Source organism: Neltuma alba, unplaced genomic scaffold (assembly GCF_004799145.2).
Source record: "Neltuma alba isolate B1F8T4 unplaced genomic scaffold, ASM479914v2 tig00010517_pilon, whole genome shotgun sequence".
Taxonomy (NCBI): domain Eukaryota; kingdom Viridiplantae; phylum Streptophyta; class Magnoliopsida; order Fabales; family Fabaceae; genus Neltuma; species Neltuma alba.
This window is the reverse complement of record NW_021635392.1, coordinates 120,444-135,056: the sequence shown is the minus strand read 5'-3', so window position 1 is coordinate 135,056 and position 14,613 is coordinate 120,444. Positions and strand designations below refer to the sequence as shown.

The following is a 14,613-nucleotide window of genomic DNA, read 5'->3' as shown; positions in this document are numbered from 1 at the left end:
CAATAGTAAGTCAAATAACAAAAAATCAGAGGTGCTTTGACAGCAAGCAGTTTCTATAATTAGCCATTTGAATTCAAAAGGCTGGTAGAAAATTAGGTTTGAAAACTACTATGAAGCTACTAGTAAAAGATGGTGTGCTCTTCACTATTGCTTACTGATCCATAAGGGTAGTGCGAAGACTTCATAGTGGTCCGTTCAATGTTCATAATGCCATAAGCAAGTGAGAGAAGTAGAGGAGGTCAATTCAAGAAAAGCTACAAAGGAGACAGCCATGGTAATTCTCTCCCTCTAAGATAGCATCCGATGGTGAATGGTGATGAGTGCTTTGCATTTCTTAATTCGCTAGGGATTTGGTAGGGTTGAAGATGTAACCATTTTGAATGCTGAAGTTATAAAATTCTAGTGTCAACTTGGTAACCAAAGAAGCTATTAATTTTAATTTTCATATGTAAATGATTGAACTGATGGAATAAAATTATATTAAATACAAACATGATTTTCCTATCTTTTGCTGGTAGCTTCATAATATTTTTCAAACATGATTTTTTACCAATCTTTCGAATTCAAATGGCTAATTGCAAAAACTAGTTACCATCAATTCATCTACTAAAGAAATCTAAAAATTCTATCATTTTAACACAAAAACTTAAATTCCTATAAATTTCTTATCAGAAGTTGCCATTCACCTTACTAAACTTGTCATTCATCTTATTGAACTTGTCATGAATTGCTTATCAGAACTTGTTATCTACTAAAAAAATCTAAAAATTCTGTCATTTTAACACAGAAACTTAAATTTCTATGAATTACTTATCAAAAGTTGTCAGTCGCCTCACTAAACTTGTCATTTGCCAAGGAATTATGGAAATTTTATCATTTTAACACAAAAACTTAAATTTTTATGAATTGCTTATCAGAAGTTATCATTCACTTTATTCAACTTGTCGTTCGCCTTACTGAACTTGTTATGAATTGCTTATCAGAACTTGTCATTTGCTAAAGAAATCTAAAAGTTCTGTCATTTTAATATAGAAACTTAAATTCCTATGAATTGCTTATTAGAAGTTGTCATTCACCTTACTAAATTTTCCATTCGCCTTACTGAACTTGTCATGAATTGCTTATCAAAACTTGTCATCTGCTAAATAAATATGGAAATTGTCATTTGAACAGAGAAAATTAAATTTGTATGAATTGTTTATAAGAAGTTGTCATTCGCCTTACTAAACTTGTCATTCACTAAGGAATTGTGAAAATTCTATCATTCTAACACATAAATTTAAGTTTCTATGAATTGCTTATTAGAAGTTGCCATTCGCCTTATTAAACTTGACATTCGTATTACTAAACTTGTCATGAATTGTTTATCAGAACTTGTCATTTGCTAAAGAAATCTGAAAATTTTGTCATTTTAACACAAAACTTAAATTTCTATGAATTGCTTCAGAAGTTGTCATTCGCCATACTAAATTTGTTATTCGCCTTACTGAACTTGTCATGAATTGTAGTTTTTGACAAGAATGAAGTTGGTCTTTCAAACTTGAGTGGACCTTTTGTTCTATAAGTCATAGATATATTATATCAGCATGAGATAAGATTGTAGAATAAAGAAAGATTGTGGAGAATGAGAGCTTTTATATGAAGAATACTATATTAGTATTACATGTTTCTGTAGAAAATTAAATATGGAAGCTCCATGGTTAACATGTTTTCATTTATCCCCTTACAAATCAATGGGTTAGAAAAAACATGAAAAAAGAGTTACGATTCTAAAACAATTAGGCAAGCAATCTTTTGGATTGCATTAATGGTGGCTTAATAGGTTTATCAATGGAGAAGAAGGAAGTCGAAGGAGAGTAAAAGAAGGAAAGAGAAGGAAGAAGAAGAGAGAGATAGAGAGAGAAAGGAAATCAGAAGAGAAGAAAGAAAGAAGGGCTCTTTGGTATTTTAGACTTGATTTGATAATTGCAATTTAAGACCCGGTTCCTCTATGCAATTTTCTTTATTCAGGTACCCCTTTCATGATTTTGTTATTTCAAGAGTCTTTTAATGCCATTTTCCTAACATATACTTATTATATTTGCTCATTATTGTAAAGAAGCTAATACATACCATGAATATCAAAAACAAGAAGCTAATACAAGTTCAATAGGAGGAAAAACAAAAGCGAACTAAGCTACTGGAGCAACAAGCCAAAACGAATAAAAGGCTCCTGAAATTGCTGCTGCAAACGGAGGGTATTAACCAACTCCTCCTCTATAAAAACCACCAAGAATCTCCCCAAAAGATCGAGTATGCCAATGAAGATTCCTTTGCCTATAAATTTTATATATATCTCAACCTCAATTTTAGAAAGAATTTTCTTCCCATTACATAGAGACCCAAAGGGATGTCATAATACAAAACAACTCCTTTCCTAAACAAACCAAACTGTTTTTTCCCCTTTGAAAGGAAAAAGAAATATTGTGGAGAATGAGAGCTTTTATATGAAAAATACTATATTAGCATTACATGTTTCTGTAGAAAATTAAATATGGAAGCCCCATGGCTAACATGTTTCCATTTATCCCCTTACAAATCAATGGGTTAGAAAAAACATGAAAAAAAAAAGTTACGATTCTGAAACAAGTAGACAAGCAATCTTTAGGATTGCATTAATGGTGTCTTAATAGGTTCATCAATGGAGAAGCAGAAGGAAGTCGAAGGAGAGTAAAAGAAGGAAAGAGAAGGAAGAAGAAGAGAGAGATAGAGAGAGAGGAAATCAAAAGAGAAGAAAGAAAGAAGGGCTTTTTGGTATTTTACACTTGATTTGATAATTGCAATTTAAGACCCGGTTCCTCTATACAATTTTCTTTATCCAGGTACCCATTTCGTGATTTTGTTATTTCAAGAGTCTTTTAATGCCATTTTCCTAACATATACTTATTATATTTGCTCATTACTGTGAAGAAACCAAACAAGTCATAAATACCATGAATATCAAAAACAAAAAGCTAATACAAGTTCAATAGGAGGAAAAACAAAAGCGAACTAAGCTACTGGAGCAACAAGCCAAAACAAATAAAAGGCTCCTGAAATTGATGTTGCCAAAGGAGGGTATTAACCAACTCCTCCTCCATAAAAACCACCAAGAATCTCCCTAAAAGATCGAGTATGGCAATGAAGATTCCTCTGCCTATAAATTTCATATATCTCTCAACCTCAATTTTAGAAAGAATTTTCTTCTCATTACATAGAGACCCAAAGGGATGTCATAATACAAAACAACTCCCTGCCTAAACTAACCAAACTGGTTTTCTCCCTTTGAAAGGAAAAAGAAAAAGCCACCTCTCTCTACCTTCAAACTCTAGAAGGTTAACATTCTCTCTGAAAGAAGCTTCTTTAATGCCAACACCAAACAGTTTTCATAGGTCTCCTAAACCCCCACCTTGGGTCTTTGACCATCGTCGTTGCTACTCACGTGGCCCGGTGAAAGCGAAGCATTAGATTCAGAGACAACGAACCATGTTGGAGCCTAGACGGCGATGGTATCCTTGGAATGATGCCTTTGTAGCTCGGAGTAGTGAGAGTTAGGAATCAAAATAGGAGGCCTTTTAAGGCACTAACTTATGAGCTGAAGATAAGAAGCGAAGGTCGATTGAGGTGAGAGAGGGGAAATAAGGTTTAGGGAATACAAAGGACTCACTGATTGGTAAGTTGTTACTGAGCAAAATAATCAGGATGGTGAACATGTGGACAAAACAATGCGGTCCACGACATAAAATAAAGGGAAAATTACACACAGGTCCCACAGAACAGAATTAATTCAAATAAGGTCCCTGGAAATCTCCAAATTCTTCCTAAGTCCCTAGGGACCTCAGAGCAAATAATTGAATTTGTGAAATGAACGAGTTGCCCTCACTTATTGAAAAAGGAAAAAACAGACAAAGAGAAGTTAATTGGCTTCAGTTAGTGTGCTGGGTTGTTATTAGCATGCACGAGGAAGAGAAGCTTTTGAAAGAAGAAATGGAGGTTTGCGCCGGTGCTCCATTATTACAGGCAAGCTATATTTTTCTTCATCTTCTCTGTCAGTCTCATCATTAACAGCATTTCTCTTCTTTCATACACAACCAGTCTTAAGTTCAATGTTGGTTTAAAAAGTTGATTGGCTGTGGGTGTGTAGATATTAAGGATGTGATTCAACTCACTACAGCTATCAAGGGAGAGGCTCAATTTTGTCATATGTGGTTTTAATCATCTTAGGTGTGGTTTTTGTCACATCCAGTAATATGACAATTGGAAATAAGGGTATTCCTAAATATTTAAAGGCGAAAAATGACGAGGAGAAATAGAAGAGTTTTGGTGAAAAATAATTATTATAATTTTCCAAGCCAATTATGAAAAGTTTGACTAATTAAGGAAAATTAGTCAAGAATAATTATGGAAAAATAATTCCGAGTCTCAGAAGATTAAGGAAAAAATAAGGACAATGTTCCTTGAGAATTATATGGGATTATAAAATTAGTTTTATGACCATTTTGCCCTTAGAGAAATTACAAAGGAATTTAAGGGCAATTTAAGCTAGTTTAAGGTCTTTATTTGGAAAATTTCAAATAAATATTTTTAAGAAGAATAAAATCCCAAGAAAATTTCTATGATATTCCAAGGAATTATAAGAGATTATGGAATTAAAATAAGACCCTCAAGTGTCCAAGATTTTTCCCAATTCCTCTGAAAAGTGGAAAAATCACTAAAGAGAAAGAAATTAGTTTTCTATTTTATTTAATTATTGGGAAATTAATTTTGAGATGAAGAGGGCAATTTGGGAAGATAAAAATGAGGAGAATAATTTATGGATCTGACAAAAAAATAATTACAGAGGCCAGAGTACTGTAATTATAGAAAAGAAGTTAAACCCAGAGTAAAAGTTCACCGATAAAGCAAGAAGCAGAGTCTTGCACTTTACTTGGCCTACAAGTTGCACTTGTCAAGTCTTTAATGGATGATAATTAGAACTTTCCAAGTGTCAAGCTACCAATAAAAAGGATCTTGACTTTTGAAATTAATTTCAATTGTCATTAAGTTAATTAAAAGGGAAAATGCAAGACTAGGTAGGTACTTGACACTTGGCTTCTCGTTAATGTGGGTAGATGGGATATTTTGTGAACATTAATGAGCTCATCCTCCCCATTTTTCTGATCAAAGTTTCGGCCAAGGAGAGTTAGAGAGGAAAAAGGAAGAGCTTCAACGAAAAACCAAGAGAAAGGCATCAACTTTGGTCATTCAATCAAGGATTCAAGGGTTTGGCAACTGTGGAAGCAAGAAGGAACAACAAGAAAACAAAAAGCATTGGATTAAGGTAGTGGAATCTAATTAGCCATTAATGTTAACTTTGCATTATTATTTATGGCATGTATGCTTGCTATTATATGGTTGAACTATGATGTTGTGATATGGTTGCTCCTTGCATTTGTTGCCATGGCCTTGCATGTTGAGATTGCCTATTTATAAAATGATTAGTTCTCCTATGATAGCTAATGTTGAAATGCTTTATAATGATGCATGTTAATGTTTTGGTTGATTGATCTTGCTACTGGGATTTCTTAAAATATCATCCCCCAAATATAATCTAACATTTTAGGGCCTGAAACTCCTATGAGAAAACTGTAGATTGGAGACTAAAGTATGGTGTCTTGCCATAAAATTCGTAGACCCTTTTTGGTTATGTACATATTATACTAACAGTGTTGTAAGCACACTGACACTGCCCTATTTACGCAACTCTTTGACTATGGTCCTAAACGTTTTTAATCACGAAATTTGGCATGATTATAGATAACGTCATGAGCTTCAATTTGATGGCTAATACATTAACAATGGCCAAGTATACGAATTTTAATGATTTTTCAAATTTAAAGGTCAGAATCTGCGTAAAAGGGTTTTTGGCAAATCAACAGTGTTGCATTTCACAAAATCCTGACACTTTTTCATAAGGAATTGGATCATGAGATTATTTTTCCTTGAAAGAGGACTTAAATAGCTTTAAGTAGAATCTTGAACCACCCCATTTGGATTTTTGTGGAATAAGTTATGAATTTTTGAAGTTGGGCTAGAAAACTGGATTTTTTTACCCGATAAACAATAAAAATCCGAATTTAGCATTTTTAAGATAAAAAGTGAGTCCAAGACCATCCAATGTGGTCTAAAGTGGTTTTAAATAAAACCTAAGTGGATATAATAGTAAGGTGTGACAGTTTTTTTATGTGTGGCTAGGGTTATAAAGCAAAGCTTTGTTTTTTGGTGAATGATGCTTTGTTTTTCAATCATTGATGTTGTATCGGTGATGAAAATGAATGGAAAATAACATATTTTTATTGTTGTAACTCCTATAATATGATGGATAAATGTCTTGTTAATAGGCACATCGAAAGTTATTAATATAACTGTATGAGTTGTTATTAATGAGTGATTGTGACAGGTTGATATGAAGGATAACAACTTTAAGTGGGAAGCATTTGTTTTGTTACCTCCATATAGGAGGACAATTTATTAATGGTCTGGAAGGTGAAACGTAGTATGTTGGAGGTGGTGTGAGAACAAGAATGATAAAAGAAGGGACATCATATGAAGAATTTAGGACAATGAAAGCATCAATTGTGGGAGAAGAAAGTAATGGAATGGTTATGAAATTCACAGTAACTTTTGATGAGTATACATTTGTGGACCTTGTAGATGACGAAGGAGTGGAACGTTTGATTAACTTCAATGGTGACAATGGTCATGTATATATAGGAAAAAATAGAGATCAAAATTCACAACTAACAAGGGATGTTCCAATAAAAGAGCAACATGTGTAAGTTGTATTATTTAAATTTCGAAGTAATATTAGCTATTGTCAATTGTTGTGCATAAGTTGTTATTACAGTAATTGAAGGTTGTCATTAACGACCCCATGACCTATCCTGTTATGTAGGATGGAAGACTTGTTCGGAGGTTCAGATACATTCTCCATGTTTCCACCCAATGTGGTTAGTGAAGACCTACTATCATTGCCATGTAGTTTAGAAATGATGCCAACCCCAATTCCAAAAATGAATTCAACAAAGTGGAAGGGTTTGGTTATTGGAGAAGGACAAATTTTTTCTAATACAGTGGCCCTTAGGCAAGCACTATATAGGCACAGAATTGCTGAGAGCTTTTCATACAAATTTGTGAAGAACAATCAATAAAAGATCATTGTGAAGTATATGGCAGAGGGATGCCCATGATAGATGGGTGCATACTCAATGGGACAAAGACAAGATTCTAATGTCTTAATAATAAAAACATTAAGAAGTGAGCATGTGCATTATACACAGGACAGCTTGATTGTATCTCACTATAGAAGGTCAGACTTAACATCATCAATCATGATAGATTCTTTGAGGTGTAATATAGACAAGAATGCTAATGAAATTAGAAGAGATTTGTATAGAGAATATGGGGTAAGATTGAATTATACTCAAGCATATAGGGGTACAGAAAGAGCATTGATGGAAATACATGGTCGTGCATAGGATTCATACATGGTGATTCCCTGGATTTGTGAAAGGCTTATTGAAACTGATCTAAACACAGTTGCTCAATGGGAAGGGCTGGATAGTAACAGATTTGAGAGGGTATTCATTGCTTATGGATGCTCAATTATGGGATTATTAGAAGGGTATCGAAATATACTCTATATAGATGGATGTCATCTAAGTGGTCCTTATAAGGGGACACTAATTTCAGCAAATGAATATGATGCAGACAATAAACTGTTTCTATTAGCATATGCTATAGTTAGTGGGGAGACATATAATTATTGGGCTTGGTTTCTCCAGAATGTGAAAGACATCACAAGATCAGTAAAGACAATGATAGTTTCATATCGAAATAATGCCATTATAGATGTTGTGTGGACAGTATTTGGTGGTGAGAGACATGCTTTTTGCTACAGGCATGTGAAAGAAAATTTTAGTGCACATTATTTAAAAAATTAACCGAGGTAGGGCACAAGTTTTTGGTACTTCAAAGGAGGTCACATTGAAAATGCTGGATGAAATCTCCTACACAAGGATTGAGGATGAATATGTTGCTGCAATGGGAAAACTAAGATCATTTTGTCCACAATTAGCTGATTGGGTTAAGACTCAAGGAGATGTAGATCAATAGGCTTTAAGTAAATTTCCGTTTAAATGATGGGATAACATCACCACTAATGTTACGAAGTCGTTTAATGCCTGGATTTTGAAGGAGAGGAAGCATAATGTGTTGGTTCTCATACATGAGCATATGGAGAAATTAATGAAGAAGATGGTTGCAAGTAAAATGGCAATTGGAAATTGGACAAATGGCATTAGGCCAAATATTGAGTCGAAGTTGCAAGAAGCAAAGAATATGCACTGTGTATATTATGGAGATAACCAAGTTCAAGGTCATACTACATCTCCTACTGGAATAATTTGTGTCACTGTTGATCTCACGACACACAAATACACTTGCTTAGCATGGCAAATGAGTAGGGTACCTTGTGTTCATGCATGTGCAGTGATAAAGCTACTTCATGGTAGTGTCTATGAATTTATAGATGATTGCTATATGTTGTCAACCCAATAGAAGATATATTCAAGTACTATGAGTCCAGTTGCGACACATGATTGTCCACATCTTGAAGCTCTCACCATTATGCAGATGATGACAGGAACATTTTTATAGCCACCAATCACTAAAAGACCCTCAGGGAGGCTAAAGAAAAGAAGGATTGAATCTCAATTTCAAAACAAAAAACTTTACCACTATGGAAGATGCCATGAGCCAAGCCGTATTGTGAAGACTTGCCAAAACCTCGATCCAAGTTGAGCTTTGTTGGTGGCTTGTTCATATTCCTTTTTGTGAATGCTTGTGATAGAATTGTTTTGTAACTGTCATAACCCACACCTCAAGTTGTTTGTCATTATCCACACATGCAACCCGTATGCTTTTTTGAATGGGTTGTCAATTTGGTGTGGTTACATTGTACATATATATCAAGTGGTAAATGACATCTAGTTGTAATCTGATATAAGATCATATCTCTATTTTGATGTAGTTGTGAATATGTTGTAATAGACTTGCCATCAGACTCCATGAAGGTTGTCATTGGCAGTCTGAATTATGTTACTAATATAAAGTTGTCAGGGGCACTGCCCGGGTTGTTAACCAGTTGTGTTCGGGTTGTGAAAATCCCCGCTCGAAGTTGTAAATGAACTTATACAGTAAAAATCTGGTGACATCCTATTGCAGATACTTAAAACTATTAATGACTTCAAAATGCTCCCAGTTTTTATTGTTAAGATCATTATATGTGCTAATAATACAATCTATTTACAAGCTATGGCACCCCACAGAGTGGGTTGTCAGGGGTTCTGCCCAGGTTGTTAACCCCTTATGTTGGGGTTGTCAGCAACCCCCGTTGGGGTTGTTAGCAACCCCCGTTGAAGTTGTAAATAGATGTGGTAGAGAGGAATTTCTTGTCTTGTCAAAACACATAAATGCTATTATAAAAAAAATTTCATAACTAGTATCGGATGTCAATACACATTAATATATCTAAACATCAAGCTATCATTATATGGTGAAATAACGAAATGAAATCTGAACTTTACATTCAGCAGCCATTATGTTGTCAACTAAAAAAGCACTAAAGACAATCTATGCTCGTCTTTTATTTCTTCCTCTTGCTTCATGAAACGTCCTGCCTTTAACCCCTTAGAGTACGCATTCGAAAGTATTATGGTTCAAGCAGATCACAACACAAGCCCATGGATTTAAAATTTCAACATAATTACTCGGGTTACTATTCACTATTTAACTTCTAGATTACAGGTCTAACTTCAAAAATTCATAACTAATTCCATAAAAATTGTATTGAGGTGTTCTAAAATTTTACAAAATATATTTGATTCTCTTTAAGGAAAAATATTAATTGGACTTATCCTTTCCCAATTTGTATAGTTTAATCAATAAATACTACTGTTTATTTCATAAAATCGGGAAACTTCCAAATTCTATTGCTCAACTTTGGAAATTCGTATCTCCTTGTGTACACATCCAATTGAAGTGATCTACCTCTCATTTTAAATCTTGGGATATGTACTATGAGTTTGCCAAATTTTGTGATGTAACCCATTCATTTGATTGGTCAAACTGGAGCTACAAACTCACTGCTATAGGACCTACGTTTTATCGTTTAACATCTCTTTACTTTAATTCTTTTTATTTCTTTGGCATACATACTATGGGCTTACTCTTTCCCATTCATGCTCATACACTTTCATTTGTGCCATAACTATTATAATTAATTACATGGCATCATTGGCATCCACAACATAAATTACATAATAGGAGAATTACACATTGAATCATAATATCATTCATTAACATGAACAATTCTCCACTTTCTTCTCCTTGCTTCTCATGCCATTATTGTCCATTGATGATTGACCTAAATGGTTGGTTAGGGAGGGGTGAGATTTGGAAGAATCTCAGTAGCAAACAATACCATATTAATCATGATAGATGGATGCTAATGCACTACATACAACTTGTTTATTCTCTTGTTAATTAGTAACATATTAGCATGCTCAAAGCTAACTTCTTGATGCATGGCTATGGAAATATAATCTGCTCATCATGAATAGCAATTACAGCAGCTAAAACATATCACAATAACATTCAATAACATGTACACGGCAACACACAAGCATACAACATCAAGCAATGACAATAAGTAAGTTCACTACCTTGCACCTCAGGCTTTCCTCTTATTTTTCCTTTGACTCCCTTGACTTTCCAACTATGTGGGCATTCGATTAACATCACCAAACATCCTCTTGGATGTTTCAAAGGTCCTAAACATTATCACAATGATCATACAATCTATTAGGACCACTAGATTACATAAAGTTCAAGACTAGCTTTGTTGAACCTTAACCCCTTTCTCTTGGCTTTAGGGCTTTCTTTCTAACTTTTCTAACATAAATCTCATCATTTCCCATCCTTAAGATCCGTTTCTTGTCAATTAGGACCACTTTAGATCATATTAGATTCAAGAAGATCAAATCTGAAAATTTTGCTTCACAGATATTGTTCACGCAGAAATTTCAGAATTTTTACTCAACTTTGAAAATTCATAATTAATTCTAGAAAAATCAAAACTAAGTGGTTCAAAGTCTCACTGAAAGCTTCTTAAGTTATATTTAAATAAAAAATAGTTTTAGGAACCAATTCTATTCTAAACAGTACTAGAATTGTATAGAATTCAACACTCTTCCAGAGGTTAAACACTGTTTCCAGATTTCAAACCCTAAATTTGAAAAATCACCATAAATCGTACACATATCCAAATGAAGTGTTCTACCCATGAATTTAAAGCTTATAGAGTTTAATTTAATCATGCCAAATTTCAAAATCAGATACAAAGAGTAACTTATTCAAAATAGGCATCAAGGCAGATACTATAACCATCACATACCTTGATCTTGAAGCTTGAATCTTGTTCTTCTTCTTGGCCTTCACCCCTACGTTTTTCTCTCTAAATTTTGGCAGATTTTTCCCTCTATAATTGGCTGCCAAAATAATCTTCCGAGGTGGGGTAGTTATAGCCAAAACTTTGGCTTGAATGGACCAAAATGCCATTGGTGGCTAATAGAAAGGGTAAGGGTAATTTTGGAACTCTAAGTTGACTTTTACATCATCATTGCATCATCTTCTTGCATCATCCTTATCTCATTCTTCTAGAAGGTGCTAGGTGTCACAAATATGGTGGAGGAGAAGGGAGATTAGATCCTGGCCGTTGGATCAAACTTGTTCCCTAAGTTTCCTCTTAATTTACTTGGCCCACGTTTCTCCGGCTTTCTTGACGACCTTCTGGAGCTCAGAAAATTCTTCTTTTTGCTTCATAAATTCCCTTTAATTCTAGAGAGTATCTATAAATTTTTTTAGGCCACAACACTTCCTTTAAGCCTTGCATAAAAATTCATGTACTAAAATGCCCTTTTATCAGCATAACCGGCTTTTTAATTTAGTAAAGCCATTCCACTGGCCTTTTGGTTGCGAGACTAATTTTATAAATTAGTACAACCTTTCAACCATTTGACCTCATTTTTGTGTACATTTTTTAAGTCTCTTGCTATTTTAAATAATTACCTCGAACCATGTACTTTTTACCAGCCATAATCTATAAATTCCATTTAAGCTGTCTCAGGGGTATTTTCGTCTTTTCTCTTCACAGAAGAGCCTTAGAATATTATTTCCCATTTTTTGGGATTTTCTTGGAATTCTCTGTATACTCTTCTATTTTTACCCCTGTTGATCATAACTTTCTGAATTTACGGTTTAGTCCCTGCTTGGACTTAGCTCCATATAATCCTCTCTTTGAGGTTTCTAACTTAACCTTTGGCCTGTATCTAGCCTCTTTTCTCTTTTAGGACCTTTGAGACTTTACTGGAGCTTCTAACTTTGATTACACTTTAGCCCCTGCAAACTCTTACTTTGCATTTTAGTCCCTAAAACTACTTTAACTTCCTTTCTCGTCTTTGGGACCTCTACTAACAGGGGTCTGGTAGCTTATCCAATTCAAGCTATTTTTGGTACTTTTAGGCCCAAAAGTTGGGATGTTAAACTTTGGGGTTTCCTCGTAGCAAAGACAGTACTTGATCACCATATAGGTTGTTCTGATGAGTAACGAGCCACCACAAGCGCCCAACCTTCAATTCATGGATTTCTTGAGGGGAGTACTTAGGCAGTGTGTAACCATCATCACCATGCTCCATGCCATCCCACATTTGTAACCAGCTCAAAACATGAACCCCATAAGAGCCCTTGTAAAGGAAAGACCAATATTTTAGTCAATAAACATTAGCTCCCAACAGCTCAAACATGCAAACTTGTAGTTCATAACCCACAACTCACGTATCAAATTGGACATGAACTTTTGCCCATATATCATCCTTGTCAATTTTGTCCTCTTCCTCAAATAGTGCTGGCTTGACTACAAGGAGCACTCAATAGAAACAATCTTTCTACAAAACAGAAAGAAAAAAAGGAACAGGTTTGACAGTAATGAATGACAAGTTATGAGGAAGCATTAACAACCTTGATAGTTACCGATGACAAGTAATTAGTAGGCATTAACAACCAGGACATTTGCGCAGATAAGTAACCAAAACACATTAACAAGTAATAGAACGAATGAAAAGTTGTGCATACAATCCCTCTTGCCATGAATTGCTTAGGATCTATCTGTCCTTTCTTAACCCTTTGCTTCCTCTTTGGTTTCTTCCCCATTTTGATTTGCATCTTCTTCCTCTCTTTGTATTCTCAACATGGTCAAATTATCGACCAATGAATCAAGGGCATAGAAACTCATGGTTCTTACATCCAACACATAACAGAACCAATGGTAATTGAAAAGGGTGGAGCCAAATATGAAGTCACAGTCTCCAATGTTATATACTAAGTGCTCTAGCAAGATTTCACGTTCATGGTTCTCCATGCTCAACCTAAGAGGATTACCGGCCATTGTTTGCATGAACTCAGGTGAAAATATGTGCCTAGTGACATGACCGTAGTTCTCTTTCTCATCTCCTACCAAAGTTCTCGCCACTATAGACATGAACTATATCACAAACACAAACTATTAGTCATAATCATAATGACACTGCTACTTCTCTGTCTATGTAAACAACTATCTTACCCTGTTGTTCATCAATTTCCTATCTTGTAGGCAACAAAGCTCAGCACGTGTCAGGTAGTACCCATACATCTCAACAATGTACTTGCACCAAAAGAATCAATTAGCAATTTATCCGGAATAATTCCTAATTAGAATCAGTCCCAATTAGAATCTCTACAATGTGTAAAATTATTGTCGGTCAGTTTTCCCAATTAGAATCAGTCCCAACAATTACTTGCCACCTTTATGTTCATCACATCTTATTGTCAACATCCGGAATAATCCCTCTTTCTCATCAAGTTGTCTCTTGCCGCGGGTTTTTTTTACCTCCTCTAACCAGGGAGATTTGATTGCACGACTTCTCACTTGTGTTGACCTTCTTACTTCCATTTCCTACTATGCTTTCTTGTTCATTTCATCCTTTCCCTCCTCATCATTGCCTTCCTCTTATCCTCTTCTGCTGTTGTATCACTAGACTTGTCTTTAGTTTGTTATTCTCCATCATCCTCTAATCCAGGGTTACTCCCTTCTCCTTTCTCTTTATGTTGAGATCGACTCTCTTCTTCAGGGGGAGCATTTTTCTCCTCTTCTTTGTCATCTTTTTTTGGTTCACTCCCTTCTCCTTTCTCTTCATTTTGAGATTTACTTTCTTCTTCAAGCGGACTACTTTTTTCCTCTTCCTTATCATGTTTTTCAGGTTTACTTTGTTCTTCCTCATGTATTGAATCCCTTGAGCTTCCTTTACCATCTCTACTAGTTTCTTCATCTTTACTTGAGTTCTCTTCATCATCTTCGCTGCTTACTGCTTCTACCACATCTTTCTTTTCACCCTCATCCATTAACCTCAACTGCAGGGAAGCCAACTCTTCTCCAATTGTCGACACCAACCTTTCAACCAT

General features: G+C 34.9%; 1 protein-coding gene across 1 annotated transcript; it reads right to left on the bottom strand.

The window, feature by feature from the left end:
- Positions 1 to 14,205: 14,205 nt before the first annotated feature.
- Positions 14,206 to 14,613, bottom strand: LOC114756859 (cilia- and flagella-associated protein 251-like). The gene has a single exon (XM_028945794.1). It carries the CDS (start codon positions 14,611 to 14,613, stop codon positions 14,206 to 14,208), a length of 408 nt encoding a protein of 135 aa, XP_028801627.1.

Excerpts from the sequence above, each read along its gene's own strand:
- LOC114756859 (XM_028945794.1), bottom strand. The coding sequence starts at position 14,613 with ATGGTTGAAAGGTTGGTGTCGACAATTGGAGAAGAGTTGGCTTCCCTG.